This window comes from Agelaius phoeniceus, chromosome 20, assembly GCF_051311805.1.
Source record: "Agelaius phoeniceus isolate bAgePho1 chromosome 20, bAgePho1.hap1, whole genome shotgun sequence".
NCBI lineage: Eukaryota > Metazoa > Chordata > Aves > Passeriformes > Icteridae > Agelaius > Agelaius phoeniceus.
In genome coordinates, this window is record NC_135284.1 from 3,669,523 (window position 1) to 3,688,380 (window position 18,858).

At 41.9% G+C, this 18,858-nt stretch overlaps 1 protein-coding gene across 4 annotated transcripts in view; it reads right to left on the bottom strand.

Moving 5' to 3' along the window:
• SPECC1 (sperm antigen with calponin homology and coiled-coil domains 1) overlaps positions 1–18,858 on the bottom strand; it is an 85,188-nt gene that overhangs the window by 5,088 nt on the left and 61,242 nt on the right. For all 4 annotated transcript variants that reach the window (XM_077188764.1, XM_077188763.1, XM_077188765.1 and 1 more), the window contains 7 exons: positions 16,829–16,974; positions 16,539–16,639; positions 15,675–15,756; positions 13,255–13,405; positions 12,227–12,329; positions 1,063–1,179; positions 459–518 (listed from right to left, as the gene is read on the bottom strand). In XM_077188764.1, the coding sequence (XP_077044879.1) occupies positions 459–518; positions 1,063–1,179; positions 12,227–12,329; positions 13,255–13,405; positions 15,675–15,756; positions 16,539–16,639; positions 16,829–16,974 (760 nt within the window). The remainder of the gene's footprint in view (positions 1–458; positions 519–1,062; positions 1,180–12,226; positions 12,330–13,254; positions 13,406–15,674; positions 15,757–16,538; positions 16,640–16,828; positions 16,975–18,858) is intronic.

The following is an 18,858-nucleotide window of genomic DNA, read 5'->3' on the forward strand; positions in this document are numbered from 1 at the left end:
AATCTAGCTCATGAACCCCATAATAGTTTTCCCTTCATATTAAACTTCTATCTCCCTTGTCAGATAGGTAATTTTGGAAAAGTTTTTTTAACAGTTTAATGTCTTTCTGTTTCCTAAAGTACTAAAACAACAGGAAACAAAATGGTGCAACCATTAATGTAATGGTGTAATATGGCAAATCTGTCCATAAAATTATGAAAAATCTGCAGCTGGCATCTAAAATAAGAACATAATCCAAACCCTCATTTCAATACTGGATGACCTGCAGCAGCTCCTCCAAATTATATTTATTCTGTGATTCTACAAATTCTTTCTGAAAGCTCCCCTAACACCATCCTGATGGTGGGCAGCCCTCCCCAGCACTTTGAGTGCAAGGTCACTGACTGGCCACATGGCAACAAGGAAAGGTGTTGGAATGGTGTTTGCAGCAAATGTCCCCTTGCTCAAAGGTTACTCACCAGACTGGGTTTGACGCCCACACTTTCAGCAGCTTGAAATGCCAACAGCAGATTTCTCTTCTGTAAAAATAAAGTTCAAAAGGATTAACATCAAAGCACTATTCCCGAACCTGTCCTTGCATCTGGTTACCCAGTAAGTTTAAATGAGCAGGTGTATTTGAAAACTAAACCCCTGGATTCCATACTTGCCTGTAGACTGTTTTTTGAGTCTCACTCTTTTTTGATCTTACTCACTCACAAGTTCTTTGTCTTTGAACAGCTCATCTACTTCTGCCTGAGTGACACCCTCTGTTTTTGACAAATAGGTTGTTGTGAAACTGGTTACAACTGGAAAAAAAACCACTACAGTTCTGTCTTTACTATGAGTAAAAGGTTTCTGCAAAGGTTTTAATTAATATAAAGCATTCTTGTACATACTATAATTCTTACTGTGATGGATACTGTCTTTGTGTGTATTTGCAGCACTCACTGGATTTAGCCAACTTGTCACTGTTTCATCACCCAGCAGTCCCTGCATTTCTCCCTGGGAGCTCACTGTTGATTTCCTTCCCCTTTTCATCCATTCTGTTCACCGTGAATTCTGCAAATGTACACCACAACTTACTTTGTCCTGGCTGTTGAGCTCCTGGTAAGGAATATGTGCAGGCAAATATGTGTGCAGGAGAGCACAGAAGGCCAGCCCATCACTCCAGCTGCTGCTGAAGTTGGTAATGTCAATATTCTGTAAGAGAAAACATGAGTCATCCTTGAACAGTGCTACACAACAATAAAAAAATCTCCAAACAATAGTTTTTATGCAGCCATGGAACAAAACCCCAGAGCTGAGCTAGAAACATCTGTGGTGACACTCCTACCACTGCCACCTCCAAAAGGAGGGAGGTGAAGAACAAAAATTTAGAAATAAATAGTCTAATAGAGCTGGGAGTTTATGTGGACAAATATAAACTTCCTTCCCTTGTTTCTAGACACTTGGATTGTTCTTTGCCAGCCACATCTCTTACTACAAGGCTGCACTCAGGTGCACAGAGGAAGCCCAGTTTCCCTGTTCATGACAGCTGAGGTCCAGAACCATGGGGGCTGCAGTGACTACAGAAACAGAAAATGGTATTTTAAAGTCAGCCCATCTGCAGAGAACTCCTTTAAAGCAAGATTTCTGGGGATACAGAGAGCACTTGGGGTTCTTCCCTGGATGCTCTCATGGGGCACAGCAGCAGTTAAAACAGGCCCACAGCCCAGTTCTGCTCCTGTGAACAAGGTGACCTTTCTGATGCTCCTGTCTGCACTGCCTGGCCATACCAGCACGCTCAGGAATTCCCATGGCCGAGTCTTGCAGCTGTAGTTGCAAACAGCAGCTAAAAACAGAACAGTGAACTGGTACAGAGCAAGAGCTGCTGGAGCAGGGGGGCTCTGGGACACGGTGGAGCTGCACCTTCTCCCACACTCCTGCAGGTGTGGAGCCACCTCCAACCCCCCTCAGCAGCCACATCCTCCTGTGTGCTCAGCTTCTGTTCACACTCCCCACCCCTGCATTTTCTTTAGTTAGCTGGTTTCTGGTTTCTTTCAAGACTCCCCCAAAGACAAGGCTTTTACTGCATCTCTCATACAACAGCTGATGCAGACACTAAAACCCAGACAGGAATTATTTCAGCATGTGCTCCTTGCTCCTGATGCCTCACTGATTAGTTATCCAACCTGGACTTGGTCCAGTCAGACACGATTTCCAGTTAGTAATAAACGTCCATAACCAAACATGACTCAAATTGAAGCAGTAGAGAATATTTCAGGTTAAAATACTTTGTAATAAATCTACAATTCTAATGGGCTCAGAAAGAGCTGACATCCCCACACTGCACCCGCCACCACATTGTAGGGCTCTATTAACATCTGTCAGTGGAGACAAGGCAAAAATGAGGCACTGGCTGAACAACGTCAGAAGAAAAAAAAAAATTTCGCTTTGAAAGCTGCCTTGGCATTGGCTATTCCATAAAGTTGCAACTTTTTAGTTGGAAGTCCAACTTTGTGTGTATGGAATTGGCTGAGCTGGATTATTCTGCTTTCTTGAAGTTTCAGACAAACAAGTTCCTTTCTATTTATCAATCTGCAGTTAGTGGGAAAGGACTGACTGCCAAGTTACAGAAGTGTTTTTACTGAGGCCAACATGTTTTATCAGCAAATAGCTTATCAGCAAATGCCAATATTCTCATTTTATACTGTAGGATGGAAATGGAAAATGGAGGTTGTTCCTCCTCTTTCCCAAAGGCCATGGAAACAGGAACAAACAGAGCCTTAGTTATGCAACAGGACTAGACAAAAAGGGAAAGCTTGTTTGTGTAGGAAGGTTGTATCTATCCTCATTTTCATGATGCTACTATGAGACATGTGAGATACTAAAAGATACTCACTACTATGTGAGATACAAAACTGCTCCTTCACAGAGTATTTCACTATCCCAGAATCAATTTAATAATTTTATTTACCTTTGCAATTTTAAATACATCTAAAGCTCTTCTCTTCCCAAATCACAATATCTACACATATCTGCTCATGTCTACACCAAAACTAGGTCCAAAAATCCTCACCTCCCCAACAGCATTGTCCAGCCAGTCATGCTCAGTAACTTTTGGATCTAAGGCTTACAAACAAGCAAAAGTTCAAGGATGGGATTCTGCTGACCATGTTTGAACCACAGATGAAATCTGCTGCAAAGTGGTTTGCCACAATCAACAGCCAAAACGAACTAAAATCTGAATTTTTGTCCTAAATGCAACCCCAAAACGAACATTCAAAGGTTCAGCTCAACTACCCAGTTCACAGTACAATAAAAAATATCTAGGCATACTCAAGGCCACCTAGTTCCATTTTTACATCTAACAAGAATCAATGAATTTTGGTTTATTTTTCTCTAAACAAACGCATTTCCATTTCACACACAGTACAAACCCCTCTCCCTGGCACTTCATCTTGGCTTCTGTGTTAGAAATTTTTCAGTTTGGGATATAAGGACATGGTAAATGAAAAGTGATCTGTGTTTTGCTACACTGCAGCTTTATTTGTAGTACCTCCCCACTCCACCACACCAAGAGAAATTAAGTCAAAATAGAGACAACTCTGATTTCTCGGAAGATCTCTGGCTCCCCTGAAGCCATTAAAAAAAAAAAAAAAAAAGGAAAACAATTTATGGAATGAACACCTCGGAAACTATTCCCTTCTCTTGATTATTTTGGCAGCAGAGCCTGTCTCAGTCTTGCTGCCACACCTCTCTCCCTATTCAGCCCCTGAATATATGGGAGCTATTTGTGTCCATGCTGCTTGTTAATGCACAACCCCAAGCTGCAGGAGGGTGATTTCTGTGTCCCACTGTGCTCACAGCAGAACCCCCACCCCAAGCTCTGAAAAACTCCATGTGGCTTCTCATGAGACACCCAGAAAGGATGGCAACACTCTGAGCCATCAGAATGAATGCAGGGGGAAATGGGAAAATGGAGCAGGGATTCAGATCAAACTGAGTTGCAGCATTTATCAGGAAAGGAGGAAAAATTTGCTGTCATATGGCCACAGTACATCCTGTGGTCAGTGGCAGCCCAGGCTTTGTCCTCAGCACTCCTGCAGGGTCACCAATCAGTGGAAACACTAAATTCTCTTCAAGCTCACAAGTGAGCTCCTCTACACCACTGGGAATGTTCAGACACTGGGATCTGGAGGCACACCAGGGAGCATAGCTATCAAAGCACCAGAGTGCCCAGAAGGGTCTGTTTCTATGAACATTAAGGTAAAATTTAAAAAAAAGAGAAATATCCAGCAATGTTATTTGGTAACAAATGTACAATCTAGGACATCAGTGTCAGGTCAAGCCTAAAAGACACAAAACACCTGGAAGTGATTGACCTTAGCCCCCCATTCCAGGAACAGGACCTTTCCTGCAGATAACAGAGCCCTGCTAAAGACACCCAGGGAAATCTGTGTGATCTGTTCTCACTAAAAACAATCCTTTGTTTGTCTGAGGAAAAAACCACCACCCCATTAGATTTCACTCGATCTTTGACTCCAAGCAAAAAGCAACAATGATATCATGCACTCCTCATTACAGTCTGAGTAGGTTAAAATCATGATACAAGATATTCCCACTATGCACGTGTTACTGTGCCCACAGTATGGCTCTGAGTCATAATTTTCTCCCTGAGAGCCAGAATTATCAATTACAGACATGAATCAGCTTGAAGCTAGCCTGGAACTCTGAGAAAGACGGCCTGCAAGAAATAGAACCTGAGCATCATTATTCCATTCTCTCAGCATCCAGCATCCCTTCCTGCCTCTCCCAAGTTATTGGGATGGAATGGCACACCAGGAACCTGCCAGAGTAGCTGATCATGGAGGTTCAGCCCATGCAGAATATAAAATTAAATACTTGAAAATAAATCTATTGAGTAAACAGATTCAATTTATTGAATCTATTCAATTGCCTTGTTTTTAATAGCAGCTTCCCTCCAGTGGCTCATCACTACCCAGGTCCCCACAGCTCCTCTTGAACAGGTCAGTGGTTTTATGTGGATATATTTAAACACATGGCTGAACAGAAGTCACAGCTCTGCACATCTGAACTCTGACCTTTCTAAAGCAAAATGGATCAAGGTACCTACAATCAACTTCCAAACCTACCCATCTTTAACAACAGCTGCACAAAACGCAGCTCTAATTTGATTTATTACACCCTAACTGGCTGGGGCCAGTTAACAGGGTTCAGCCAAAGAAGTTCTATTCAAAGGAATCTTCAGGCTCTCACTGGGCAAGTTCTGAACAGTTCCTAAGAAGCAACATGAGGGAAGGATGGCTCCTTTCAGCCTCCAAAACAAGCAAAATACTCCAGTTCATCTGAAATGCTCCAGCAAAGATATGAAACATCTGGGCAATCTACTGGAACTATGGGTGAATGAGAAGTGTGGTCAGGTCCAGTTAACAGGGATGAAAGGCATGAATGTCTGAAATTAAAGGCTGCCTGGATTCTTCTGTAATTGCAGGGTACACCCAGATGACAACTGCACACAGCTATTTTCAATGGGGAGCTGCAAGTCTGAAGTGATTTGTACATCACATTTAGTCCATCTACTACCAGGAAGCTTTCTCAATTCTCTTACCAATCTTTTTCTCTTAAATGGAATACAAAATGAAGTAATGCCTTGTGATTAAAAGAAATCAACCCAGCAATGTATTGCACAGAGATTAAGTGGGTAGCCAGGACTGGGAAGGAAGCCAGGTGACCTCCTATCCTCCAGCCTGTATTAATATCCCTGGTTCAAATGGCCCAGCCAACTGCAGACTCCATAACAATTGCTTTAAATTTCTTTAAAATATTGTGGTTTTATCCCATAATCCATATTTCTAATGCTTCTCTCAGCATGTCAGTTAGCCATGCATCTTTTTGCTGATTACACATGCATGGAACAGCAGAGCTCAGATCACAAAATGCTCTCTGAAAATGCAATTAAATCATGTCATAACAGCACTATGAACTGAAAAGGAACTGATGCCAGCTCTTTTAAAGTCATGCCATTTACTGCATTTCTTTTTATAAAGAATCCCAGCTTCCCTCACATTTTTAGGTTCTCTTTGCTTCTTTCTCCACTGTTACCACAGGTGCTGCTTTGGGTTTACCATTCATCATTTGCTTCAGTAAGTGTGAATTAATGAGCTCTTCAGCAAAGACAAGATATTAGAGAATTTATGGCTGTATTTTTTTTTTTTTGTAAAAGCATCAAACACCAATTTGCTATAGAATTTACATAGAGCAGAGACATTTAAACAGAGGAAATTTTAAAAGGATATTATGCATCCTACACAAAGATGTTTCAGTTCCCAACTATTTCCCTCTCAAAAACCAGAGAAGACACCAAAAAGTCAGGCAGATCCAATTTTCTTATATTAACTTTCCTACCCATGGCAGACTGGCAAGAATAGGTGGAATGATGCTCTCTAAAATTCTGTGTTTAAAACAAGCTCATCTGGACAGGACTTGTCCTACAGACATTGTTCAGAGTAAATTCTAGAGCCATTCCAAAACAATCTGTGCACTCTTCAGTTCTTTCCTCCTGTGTTTCAGGACCTCTTCAAGGCAGCTTAGTTCTGATATTGTGGTTACAAGGGAGAGGTGGTGCTGAAATGGCTGAAGTTTTCATGACAATGAAAAATGAAAGTAGTAGCAAATGGGAGACAGTAAAGATAATAAAGTAATTATGTAGCCTCCTATTTCCTTTGCTTGCAAGGCAAGATTCTACTGACACTGAAACCATCCCTGCAACCATGCAGTGAGCAACCAACCTGCCTAAGGAGCCAAACAGCTCTGCTGGTGCCTTTTACTGCTCCTTTTGTTTGCATTTTTATACATAAAGACTGACTTTTTATAAAGAAAACAAGTTCTAGTGAACACAGGCTGAGAGTAGCTGCTGGCATAGCATGCAACACACAGCGGATTAATTTGAAGCTTTCCTAGCAATTAATCTGAGTTGTTTTGAATGCAAATAACCCCATGACAGCATCCTCATTACTAAAAGTCACCTACTTCAAAGGTCTCACTAAAGGTTAGTAAAGTTACAGGGGTTTGTACATATTCCTCAGTTTGGGTCTTAATTTATTGCTATGCACAAGAGAGACAGAAAATGTATAAAACCAAGTTCACAAGGAGCTGGTTGGTTGTTAAACATACAGGACCAAATGAGAGCTGGTCTAGGCAGAAGCAATTTTATGGATGTGTCTGGGTCATTTCAGAGATGAGGTAATGGTGACAAGAGGTATTTATCAAGTGTGAGTGGTATTTCTGTAATTTCCACCAGTCACACTCCAAGAGAAGGCAGAGCAGGAGTCACTTCTGTCTGCAGAGGTAGATTACACACCAAAAGCAGGGACTAAGGAGTTCCCCCTCTTATAATAATCCAATTAGACATTGATCAGTTCTGGTTTTTGCTCTGCATGTCTCTTTTCAGCCTGAACTCCCCTTGTTGTGCTCCCTTGCTGAATGGCAACTCCCTGCTTGCCACACAACTCCCACTTCCCTCAGTTTTCTCAGCAGCTCCAACAAATGACACGAGTGCTGAATGCCACAGAGAAGAAACAGACTGGGCTGGGTCCCTTCATTCCCAAGGCTGCAGCAGTGGAGATGCAGCAGCACAGCTCAGGGACCACACAGATACTCTGGGGAAGAGGGGAGGGAGAGAGGAGGGGAGGAATTAGCTCCACTCTGTGTCCAAGACAGCAGCACAGCTACTTCCTGCCTGGAGCCCTGGTGCAGAATTGCTAATGACCACACTGGCTGCTCCCACAGCTCTTTTTAATTATCTGTCTTGAGAATTCAGAGATTGGGCATGCCCTGGAATTCCTGGGTGGAGGGGCAGGCTGCAGACTGCAGCAGGCTCAGGGTGGAGGATGGAGACAAGGTGGGCAGAGGTCCCACCACCAAAGGTTACTGGTGGACCAGCAGCAGGGCCCAGCTCCCTGCCAGTCAAATTCCCAGTTTGGAGCTGTTCCAGCTGGTGACCAATCAATTCAGTGTTTTCACTGATTGTCAGTGCATCCAGGCAACACAAGGGAAGTGTCTTGGACTTTGGGATGGACAGAATGTAAATGCTATTTTTAAAATGACCCAGCAGGATAGAAAGCTACGCTTGAGAGAGCTGCATTTATTTTATCCTTCCAATCAAGAGACTTGTGTTTGTTTAAAGGATAAAGCCCTCTATGTGAAAAAAGGTAGAGCTTGGCTCAAGTTATTTGGCTCCACTGGGGAAGCACATTTGTGCACTGGCATCACTGAGAAGGGGTGATTACATTGGTAATCAACCTGGTTATTCCTCACATGCCAGGATTTGGCTACTGCATTTTAATTCCAGACACCAATCCTGGGTGCACATCTGGTGATTAAGAAACCAGTGGGTTCTCTCCTGTATTTCCTCAGGACAAGGCACAGCTGTGCTGGGATTCTCAAGGCTTTAAAACTGAGCTCCATCATATACGTGTCAAAGGAAGTGTTTGAGCAAGCCAAGCCCCAGGTATTACATTCTGACCAGGTTCAGAGGCTGATCCTGGGTTTTGTCCCATTCAGTTCTAATTCTGGTGAAGAATCAACTCTGCTGGAACTGCCAGCCTGAATACCGACCCTGAGGGACTGTGGTAGCACTTATATTTTATATATATATATATATATAATTTTTTTTTTTTTTTTTTTTTACACAGCTCTGCAGTCCCACATGATGCCAGTGAGGTCAAGTTCTCAGCTGACAATTAGAAAAGGTTAATGCTTCAGTAGACAGAAAATGCCAACTACTCACACTAATGACATACAAAGAAGTAATAAACTTCCTGTTTCTAAAAAGAGCCCTTATTTTCCAGAATAAAGAAGAAACCTTCAAATATAGATGTGTTAAAAGTACAACTGGCCATGAAGGAGCTTTGGGGTGTCCTATAGAGCAGGTCCTCACAAAATGCAGCCCCAGGAATGCACCTGGTTGATGCATCAGCAGTCCAAAAATTGCCATCCTGGCAGTGTGTCCCAGCAGAGTCCCTCTCCCAAAGGAGAATGGTCCCATGACCACCTCACCAAAGGGAATATGTCATGTCCATCTTTGGGTCACACTTAATCCATGCTGGATCTCATCCAGCCAGCAAATCAGACAAAAAAAGCATCAGAAAAAGCAGGGGCTAACAGCATGGCATAGGGCTTGAGAACAAGGAGGATTTGGAGGAAATACTGCCTAGCACAACGAGAAAAGAAATGCAAATTCCTGCGAGGAAAAGAAAGCCACAAATTCGTAAACAAAAAGCTGGTATTAGTCTGAGTTTAAATTGAACACAAAGGATAAAGAGCTTTATATTACATCCACTGCCAAACCACCAGCAGAGCAGTCTCTTGCTATAATTACTTGACAAACAGCAAATACTGCAACAGCTTTATTTTTCTGCCTAAGCTTTTGTATCTGTGCTCCATGAAGAGCTGCCTTGATCCACAGCTGATGCACTGACACTGCCATAGGGAGGTGATCCCATGCAATGCCTTAAAACACAGATCAAGAATACATGAAATACAAACATTTCCAGAGGTAGCTGCCATTTCCCTTTATCACTTCTAGGACATTCCCTGTCTGCTCCTATTTAGCATTCTTCTGTTTAAAACAACCACAGAGCTTTACTGTAAGAGATGGAGGATCTTCAACAAGTGGTGGATGCAAAATAGGTCCTGTTAAACCAAACATCACTTTGAACAAAAGAATAACCACGAAAATGTATTGGAGGAAAGAGCCACTCTCAGATCCTCTTTTCCTCTGGGCCACAGGAAGGGTGTGTAGTGGTTGAAAAGAGCATGAAAATAGTTCCATATTCATTAACGTGGTGGCAGTTCCTTCTCCTCTCTGGAGAGAGCATGTGTGGCAGAAACAATAATCCTCAATTCTAATGATCATGGGTTAAGTGCCTCTTAAAGTTCTGTGTTTTCACAATACATCTGTGAATGGCAATAGACTTTAATCTAGAGAGGTTTGGCCCCTTGACAAATGGTCTCCACAGAGAGCAAAGAGAATCAGGGTACTTAAATGACACCACAGTCACTAATGACATGATTATGGGAGGTGATAATGCAACAGGAATGACTCTCAGCAGCTTCCAGGAGTTCCAGCTCACAGGAACCCAGCCTGTTGGAAAAGAGGCACCCAGTTCCTGCTTCACAATGCTGCTAGGATGTATCATCTTTTTAAATAGATGGAAAAAAGCCACAAGACAACAGAGAAAAAGCTATTTTAACACAAATAGCTTACTCTCAGCAGGCTTTGTGGTTTAAAGTATTTGTGGTAAATGAGTTTCAGAGCCACAAAAGCATTTCTCAAGCCTGGTCACCTCATGGCCCTACATTACACACCATGATGTCAACGAACTTGGAGAGGCAGAAGGAAGAGCAGAATTGTGTATCTGGCAGCAGAGAGCCTGTGCCACTGCACAACTCTTATAGGGAACCATACATTAGATTTGGGTTTTAAGGTGGAGATATTCCACCAAAGTTTTGCACAAAGACACTGAGTCCAAAGCCTGATTTCACCACAATTCTTGCTCCTACTGAGCTTTTTTGCACCTCCCCTGCATAGTTATTCAGAATCAATGGCCAAAATGCCACATAACATTCATCTGGGCACCAAAACATGACAATTGAAATAATATGATCTATCATGCCAGTTTATGCAATCCCATTTTCATATGCTTTTCTCCTAGTCCTTAAACTGAACTCCCACTTTATTTTCACTCCAGTGATTCTGTTTTCATGTTCTCAATATTTTTTCTCAGTATGCATATCTTTCTGATATCAAATCACTGTTTAAATAAGAATCTCAGAATTGACATAGCCAATTACAGAAACATAGATGCTTTCATGTCTCCCTTCAGTTACTGTAAACTCATGCAATTTCTTTTTTTAAAAAGCAAACAAAACCCTCCAGGGCCACTGCTAATTTGTGTTGCACTTCCCCCAACTCCCCTCGGTGTCCCTGGTTTATTTTATGAGATTGCCTCCTGGGGAACATGCTGAAGTTCAAGGCCAGGGAATGTTCCCACTGTAGTCCATGCAAGGAGAGTTTATGGCTGGACTTGATCTTAAACTAAATTAAACTGAGTCTATATTTGCCAGGAGCAGGATGAAAAATTCTATCTATAGCATAAGTTTTGTATGAATTAAAGCATTTAAAAAGTGGAATCCTGTGTGCTGGTCCCCAGGTCTCATCCCCAGACACTCTCCTAGGTCACTCATCCAGCTTTCCTCAGGGAATCTGGGACATGGGGAGTAGCTGCTACTGGGAATATCAATTATTCTAATCCATTCTGCCCATACTGCTCAATGAAATCATAATTTAAACAGAAAGGAATCCCCCCTCTTCCCCCCCAGCTCAGATGAGGAATTGCTATCACACATTTTGCCACCAAAAAGAGAAGTTGGGCAGCCAAGCAGCAAGTTTTTAATGCTCTCATTCTGCTGTGTCACAGGGCTGAAAAGAGTTTGCATCCCAACTTCCCCCTGGTTCTGGCTCCACGTGAGGAATGACAGATCATCCTGGAATTTGCACAGATGAAGCCTCACAGACAGGGGTGTTATCTCTGGAAAAGAAGTCATCAGGGCTCTGCTCTGTGGAGCTCATTACCTCATCCCACCCTTGCAGTGGCTCAGGCAGGAAGGAGGATGACGTTCTACATTTCTTGTACTCAAGAATGATAAAAACTCCCTGTGGAGCTCAACATCAGCCCTACCATGGGAGTGCAAGGGGCTGGGAAAAGCAAGTTCATGATGAGTTAGTGAATGCACAGCAGAGAGTGCAATGGGAATGACAGGCTGAGGAAGAATGTCCAAGAGAGAATTCCTCTAAACAAAGCAGTGAAGATAGAAAGGCAAAATTCTCACCATAAATCAATATTGTGATTGTGCTTTGGTTCTTCTGACTTTAATATCTACCCTGAGATGTCACACAGGCCTCTATATTTGCAAAGCCACATCCTTTTTTTCTAAAATCAATACATTTAGTTCAACTTGGGTGTAAATCAGAGAAAGAAACCTACAGGCTGATGCTCAGAGAACACTTCTAACAGTGAAAAGGGCAACACTGCCAGGAGAATCTGAATGAAGAGGATGGAAACAGCCCACAAAAGTAAACATGCAAAAATCAACATACAATATTATTCATATTTCTTTGAAGTGACTGCTTACTGCATACTATAGGAAAGTGATTAAAGTAAAAAGGTACCTACTCTCTTACCTGGTAACCTTCAGTCTTCTTTTGGCACCATTTCAACAAAGCATTCCTCTTGGAACCCCCATACTCCCGGGCCAGGGCTGCCAGGGGGTCCTTCCTCTCCACACTAAACCAGGGAAGAAGGGAGAAGGCAATAAATACACTTGAAATCTCTTTAATTTTTTAGTCTGTTTAGTATCTGTATGACACAGCAGAATGGCAGCACAGAACACGAACATAAACCAAACTGAATTAGGTTTTGGAGCCTGCAATTAGTGTTTTCCTTTACACAAGGTGGTGTCACTGCACATGAAGAGCTGAAAAAACAGAACCTGTGGATAGGCAATGGTGTGTGTTAACCAAACATTTCTGCTATTATTGTCATCAGCTTTGCTTATACAATTTTCAAGTAATCTCTTTATTTTATATATTAAAAACTAGGATTTAGATGTAAAATTGAAAGAAACTGCTTAAAGAATCTGTAACAGTAAATTCACACCCAGTCGAGGTGCTGCAAAACAAGTTCTTGAATAAAATGAAAAGTGTGAAAGCTGAGAACATTTAAAGGCCAACAATTAAAACACCCACACTGTCTCCACTCTACAGCTTCTACTGGTGGAAATAATGGTGGAGATCAGAGGAAAATGTATGTTTTTTCTCAAGAGAGAAGAAAATTATGTGTCAAATTTCCTTCATCCCTCAGGGACCAGAGAGCCTCTGGTTTTTAGCTCACCACAACATGGAAAATGACAGTAAGATAAAGAGGGCTGACCACATGTACACATGATGGAATTCTTGTGCACAACTCAGTGGCTCCTGAAAGCTTGCTATCCTCATTTCCCTTTTTAAAGATCATTACAATCTGAATTTTCATATCTTGATCTAACAGAGCCTGGTAATTCCCAAAGACCAGCCAGCAGAGTCTGCCCTGGAGACAGGAGATCCTCCAGATTAAAACATCCAGATTAAATCCTCCAGATTAAAACATTTATCTTGGTTCCAAGGTAATGCTGTTGGGCTGTCCTGTTTTTCCCAGGAAATTGGGCTGATACCTGAGTTTGCTTTGGGGTTTCAGGCAGCTGGGGGTGGAGGAAAGCATCCTGCTGCTGAAGGCCATGGGGGGTTTGCTCAGGGATTCCAGGGAGGGGCTTTTGCGGAGGTAATGGTCTGGTTTCAGCTCTTCATTCCTCCCCTTCAGAAGGTCTGTGGGAATTCAAAAAAAGCTGTCAAGTTTGTAGCCTGAAGAATGTGATTAATCACTGTCCTGCCACCCCAGCACACAATATGGAGTCTGTTGTTTTGATTCTAAACAAATGTACTCATTTGTTCATTAAACACACATGGGGCTAGGAAACCTTGAGCAGATTAGAGGTGACCACAACAAGGAATGGCTTTGATGATTTCAACAGTACAGGCTGCCTGGTTTCCTGTGATTGATACTCCTGCTGGGGGGTAGGGGCCTCAGGTGAATGAAGGGAAATACCAAAATCTACAGTCTCCAAGGTTCAAAAGCTGAGCACAGATATCTTCACCAGATGACTGAGCAGCCCTAGTACAAGGATTTCTTTTCTGCCATTAGCAGACTTGGAGCAAGAAAGCCTCTTGTCTTCTGAGCACAGCCCAGGGAAAGGCACTTACTCCTCATGATGTCTGATATAACTTTGAGAAGGCTCAATATATTCACAGCAGATGCATCTGTGTTTTTCTTACATATATTATGTAATTTGTATAATGTACTTGTTATATATATTGTTATATAGTCAAAAGAAAATCACTGCATATCAATATATATTAAATAATAATAATAATAAGTAATAAAAAGTGATGTAACAAGCCAGGACTGCACATGATGTTATCAGAAATTACTGAATGTGGAACACAACTTTTCCATCTCTTTTTTAGTTCCATCCCTATGATAATTGCCAATTAATGCCAATCACTGGGGTGTGAATTCCTTCTTATCTCAGCTTCAGCTCCCTTTAACTTATTTCTGGGTGCTTGAAGGTCCAGATGGAGCCAGGAAATCTCTGACTCTCAAAGATCACAACCAAAGACCAGCTCTGGGTGAAGTAACCCATGCTCCTCTCCAACTATGTAACATTTGGGTCACATTGGGGACATCACAGAACCCTGCTGTGACACTGGTCAGATGGAATCAGCCAGAAGATTTTTATTATGGAGACTACTTCACTCTGAATTTCCTTGGGGATAATTTTTGATTCAGTGTTGTTTGCATAGGGCTTGGATCAACTGCCTTCTAGGATTATTTAGATTGGAACCAGAGCTGTTACAGCTTTACAGTGAGTAAGCCTTTGCTATGGATTATTGGAACTAAATTAAATCCAGGTACAAAGAGAAGCTGTAAATATAGGAACTTGTTAGATAAGCAGCCATAAATTTTTACCATACAATGGCTTATAAAATATTTGTTGATTTTAACAGATTTCACAGAACTGCCCATGGGTAATAACAGGAATTATCCATGGCCCAGAGTGGGATATTTATTGTTAAGGACTGGCATCATATTACATAGCTGATACATTATTTCACTCTACAGTAAACTGGTAGAGATTAAAAAGGTTTTATGTTGTGTTTGGGATCTACACACTCATGCAAGACTTCCAGGAAACCAAGTGATGCAAGTAAATAAACCCTGTCCATTTCCCTAGACAGAAGCAGACACTTCTGCTTGCTTAGCCAGGTTCTAATTTCTCTTCTGTATTAGCAAACTATGGCAGAAAATCGAGTCTAGCCATCAAGAAGTTGTGACTGATTGTTGGGGCTTTTTTTGTCCCTTCCTGCAGTTTCACTACAGGAATATAACATTTCATCTGTCCTTAAAAATTCAAGAATCTGCTGTTATTAACTTTGATTACAATGCAACAACTACATTCAGGACTAGATAATTAAAATAAAGGGCCTAGAGAAAATGGGAAACAAACATTGGTAGGAAAGAATATTAAATGACAAGAGAACAAAAGCAAAGTGTGAAATGAAAACAAACTCATCTCTTGAGAACTCTCAAAACAAACTATTTCCAGCCCAAATATGACTGCTCCTAAAACAGTCACATCAGTATCTGAAATGTTTGATGTATTTCAAATGAAGCTCAATTTAAAAACAAATAAACCCTCAGAAGACAGTGCTTTGGGCTAATTCCAGAGACATACATGTTGAACAAAATCCAGCCCTCTCCAGTTCCACAGTGTGGATTAGAGAGGTGCCATGGATCCTTCAGAACAAAGAAGGGGAGTTTGTGTTGGCAAACCACAATAAATCAGCTATTTTTTAGTTATGATCAAGATGGGAATAGAAGCACAACAAAATTAATTAGCTCTGTAAAACAAAGATATTGGAGGTACTTTCCTTTGACCATGTAAGAAGAGGAAAAATGGCTCAGGCTGAGGCCAACAGTAAATAACAAGTTTAGTTAACAGAAAGAGGCAGTGTCTGTACATTGATCACAACTTACCTGCCAGAGGGAGGTCTGACAGGTCTGCATGCCTGGCAATGCCCTTGCTGGCTGGCTTGGCATTGTTATACACAGAATGTCTCTGTGAAACAAAGGTGCAAAAGGTAACTGAAGAAGTATTGGCCATCATGCTTAAATAGGTGAGCAAAAACAAGTTTCTGCTATCTCAACAGCACAGAGCATGCAGAGTGATACAGAAACCTTTCAGCAGGGTATCAGCTGCATCTAGAGTTGGGTAAATAACTGTGAAAAATAAAAGGACAAAGGGACAATATTTTATCTGGTAATACATTGGTTCCTCAACTACTTCACACTTCTATTTGTATGATTTTTCTCTTGCCAAACAATTTAGAGTCACAAACCAAAAGTAAGGATGCCTGTTTTCAACCCTGACTCTGCTCCCAACACCCTGAGTCATATGTCATGAGGATTCTTGTCTCTGCAGCCCCAGCAGCAGTTTTCAATGAATATCCCATCATCAGGCATCAATACACAGTTCCCAGACCTCACTGGATAAGTGGGAGCACACATCTTGGAAACTTCAATCCCTTGTGTCCCAACTCATGTGCCAGCTCCCTAGTTCAGTGTGATGTTTCTTCTATCTCACCCCCAATAACTGAAACCTCTTTTCTGGTCCATGGTGATAAAAGCTCAGAACTGGATTCCAGAGCTCACATTCGTCCACCAAGACCTCTAAGCTGAAGTCCAGACAAACTCACTTTGATCCTTTTTGTTAGGACCACAGCATTTGATGTTCCACAGCAAACAAACAGATGAGTTTCCCCTTCCCCCTGTCAGCAGATGCTGGAGCCAGCACTGTGTCCACCCCTTTTGAATCTACAAGGACAGAAGAGCTCCCTGTACCTGCATTGGGGAAACAGCAGCTGCTGGGGCTGTCCTCACTGGAATTCCACTGAGAGGGCTCCTGGGCACCTTGTGAACTGGGATATTTTGTCCACTGCTACCTGCAAGGACAAACCATGGAAACATCTGGATTTCAAACCCAACTATCAGTCTCTTTTCATATCAGGGAACCACTGTGACATTCCATATTTATGCACCAAGCACTGACAGAAAACACCCATCCAGGAGCAAGAAGCAGATCCTGCTCACTGCTAGAAATATTTTTACTGCAAAGTACAATGTCCAAATACCTGAGCATCCCAAGTCAAAGGACTTTATCAGTGACTTCACAGTGGCTGCAGATTCTGGAGGCGTGGGAGATGCTCTGCTGAGGCAGACCCCCTGCCAGCGGCTGGCTGTGTCTGACTCCAGAGAATCCACCTCTTCAGCTGCCAGCCTGCAAGGCACAAACCAAGCAAAGTCAGGGCCAGCAGGAAGTGCAAGCACAGATTAAAGGTCTTTACTGATAGTGAGGTAAATCCAACAATGAGCAGGTTTTACTGCATTGCCTAAAACATGGACCACTCTTAGAATATTCAGGTACTTTTTTTTTGCAGTGCCTGGCAAACACTAAATCACTGAGTCTAACAAACTTTTCTGCATTGTTTACCATTTCATGCCCATTCCCAAGCCTCACACAGGAAGGAGGATTTTCATAGGAAAAACAAAGCAGATTGATGAGACTTATGAGTAATTATCAAAAATTACCTGAACATGGGCTTTCAATACAGCACAGGTGCCAAGGGGCTGCTGTGGCTCTCAGTTTATAGTGAGGAAAGTAACCAAAAGACAAATACACTTCAGAGTAAAAACTCAACACTTAAAACCTATCAGCAGAGACATCTGCTAAATAAATGAACAATCACAATTCATAAGCACTTATGCAGGGAGTAAACTCTTAAGTGCTTCATCCTAGCAGACACAGGAAGGCCAAAATCCAATGGCTAGAATGAAGACAGACAAAGCAAATAGAAAATGTTTTATATTTTAACAGGAAGGATAAAGAAGTTAGTCCTTTGAAAAGAAATTCTGAAGTCAAGATCAGGTGCTGGACTTACAGGAGTTGATACAGGAAGGCCCAGAGCTGTGTTAAACATCAAATATAATCACACAGTGAAAGTTGCTTCTAGTCAAGTATTTTACATTACATTGCTCAGTGACTTACCTGTATTTCTCAGGTAGACTTGGAGTGCAATTACCTAGCTTTAGTTTAGGAAAGCTGCAAGCAAATAAAGTCTAGCAATGTAAAAAGAGACTATTTGTACCTCTCCCATCTGCTCAGAACCTGCACATGAGCTGCTGAGCAGCAGGTCCTGAGCTATCACCACTCCTCCCTGTATTTATAGTTTGATACACACAAAGAGCTACATGAACACAAAACCAGAAATTATTTCATAAAGTGCCTGGAAGACTCCATCCAGAAAGTGCCTATGGGGTTGAACAACTTCTGTGAGCCAAAAATAGAAGTCAGAGCCTTTCCCTTTAGCCATCAGAAAATGAAAAAGGCTAAAGGGTGTCAGTGAATAAGAGAATAAGAGTGACTCAAGCTTCTATTTCTGGCAGGGCTTAAGGAGGTGCTGTCTTTAAGCAGACTTTGCTATTTCTTTAATTCATTGAAGCTCCTTGTGTGCCAGGGGAGCCTGCAGAGGCAGATGGCTGGAGAAAAAGCCATTTCAGTTCCATTCTCCTTTAATCCAATAAGGAGGAAAGGCAGATTGGATAGGATTCACTGAGCTCTGAGGGAGGCAGTGCTTTGCTAGCCTTAAGTTCCAGCCTTGACTTCTTGTTCTGTGGTTCATAAAGCATGAACAACAAATCAGCACGTGACAGCACCTGCACCTGAGCTACACAAACCACAAAAGCTACAAGAGTCCTGTAAAGTATGGAGGAAGGACAAATTTCTGCCTCAAAACCCCAAACCACCCAGTGCAATCTATTACACTTTCAGTCTGGCCTTTGACTGCAGAAGGATGCAAAACGTTAAACAGAGTAACTGGACCAGCCCCTGTGCCACAGAAGAGTCAATTGAGAATTTATGTGCCATTATTCTGTCATTATGAGGATTCAAGTGCTGCAGTTACAACCAGTTCCATTTTTTTTAAAGAATGCTTCCTGTAATCTTCCATCTGTATATTTGTAATAGGCAGCCTGAAACAACCTCCTTGATTAAACACAATCACAACAGAAAACCAAGGCCTCCCTTGCTGCAAACTTTGGCATAAAAGGTAAGAACAACAATCCTGAGAACCACTTGCTTCAACTAAAACAACACATGTCAGCC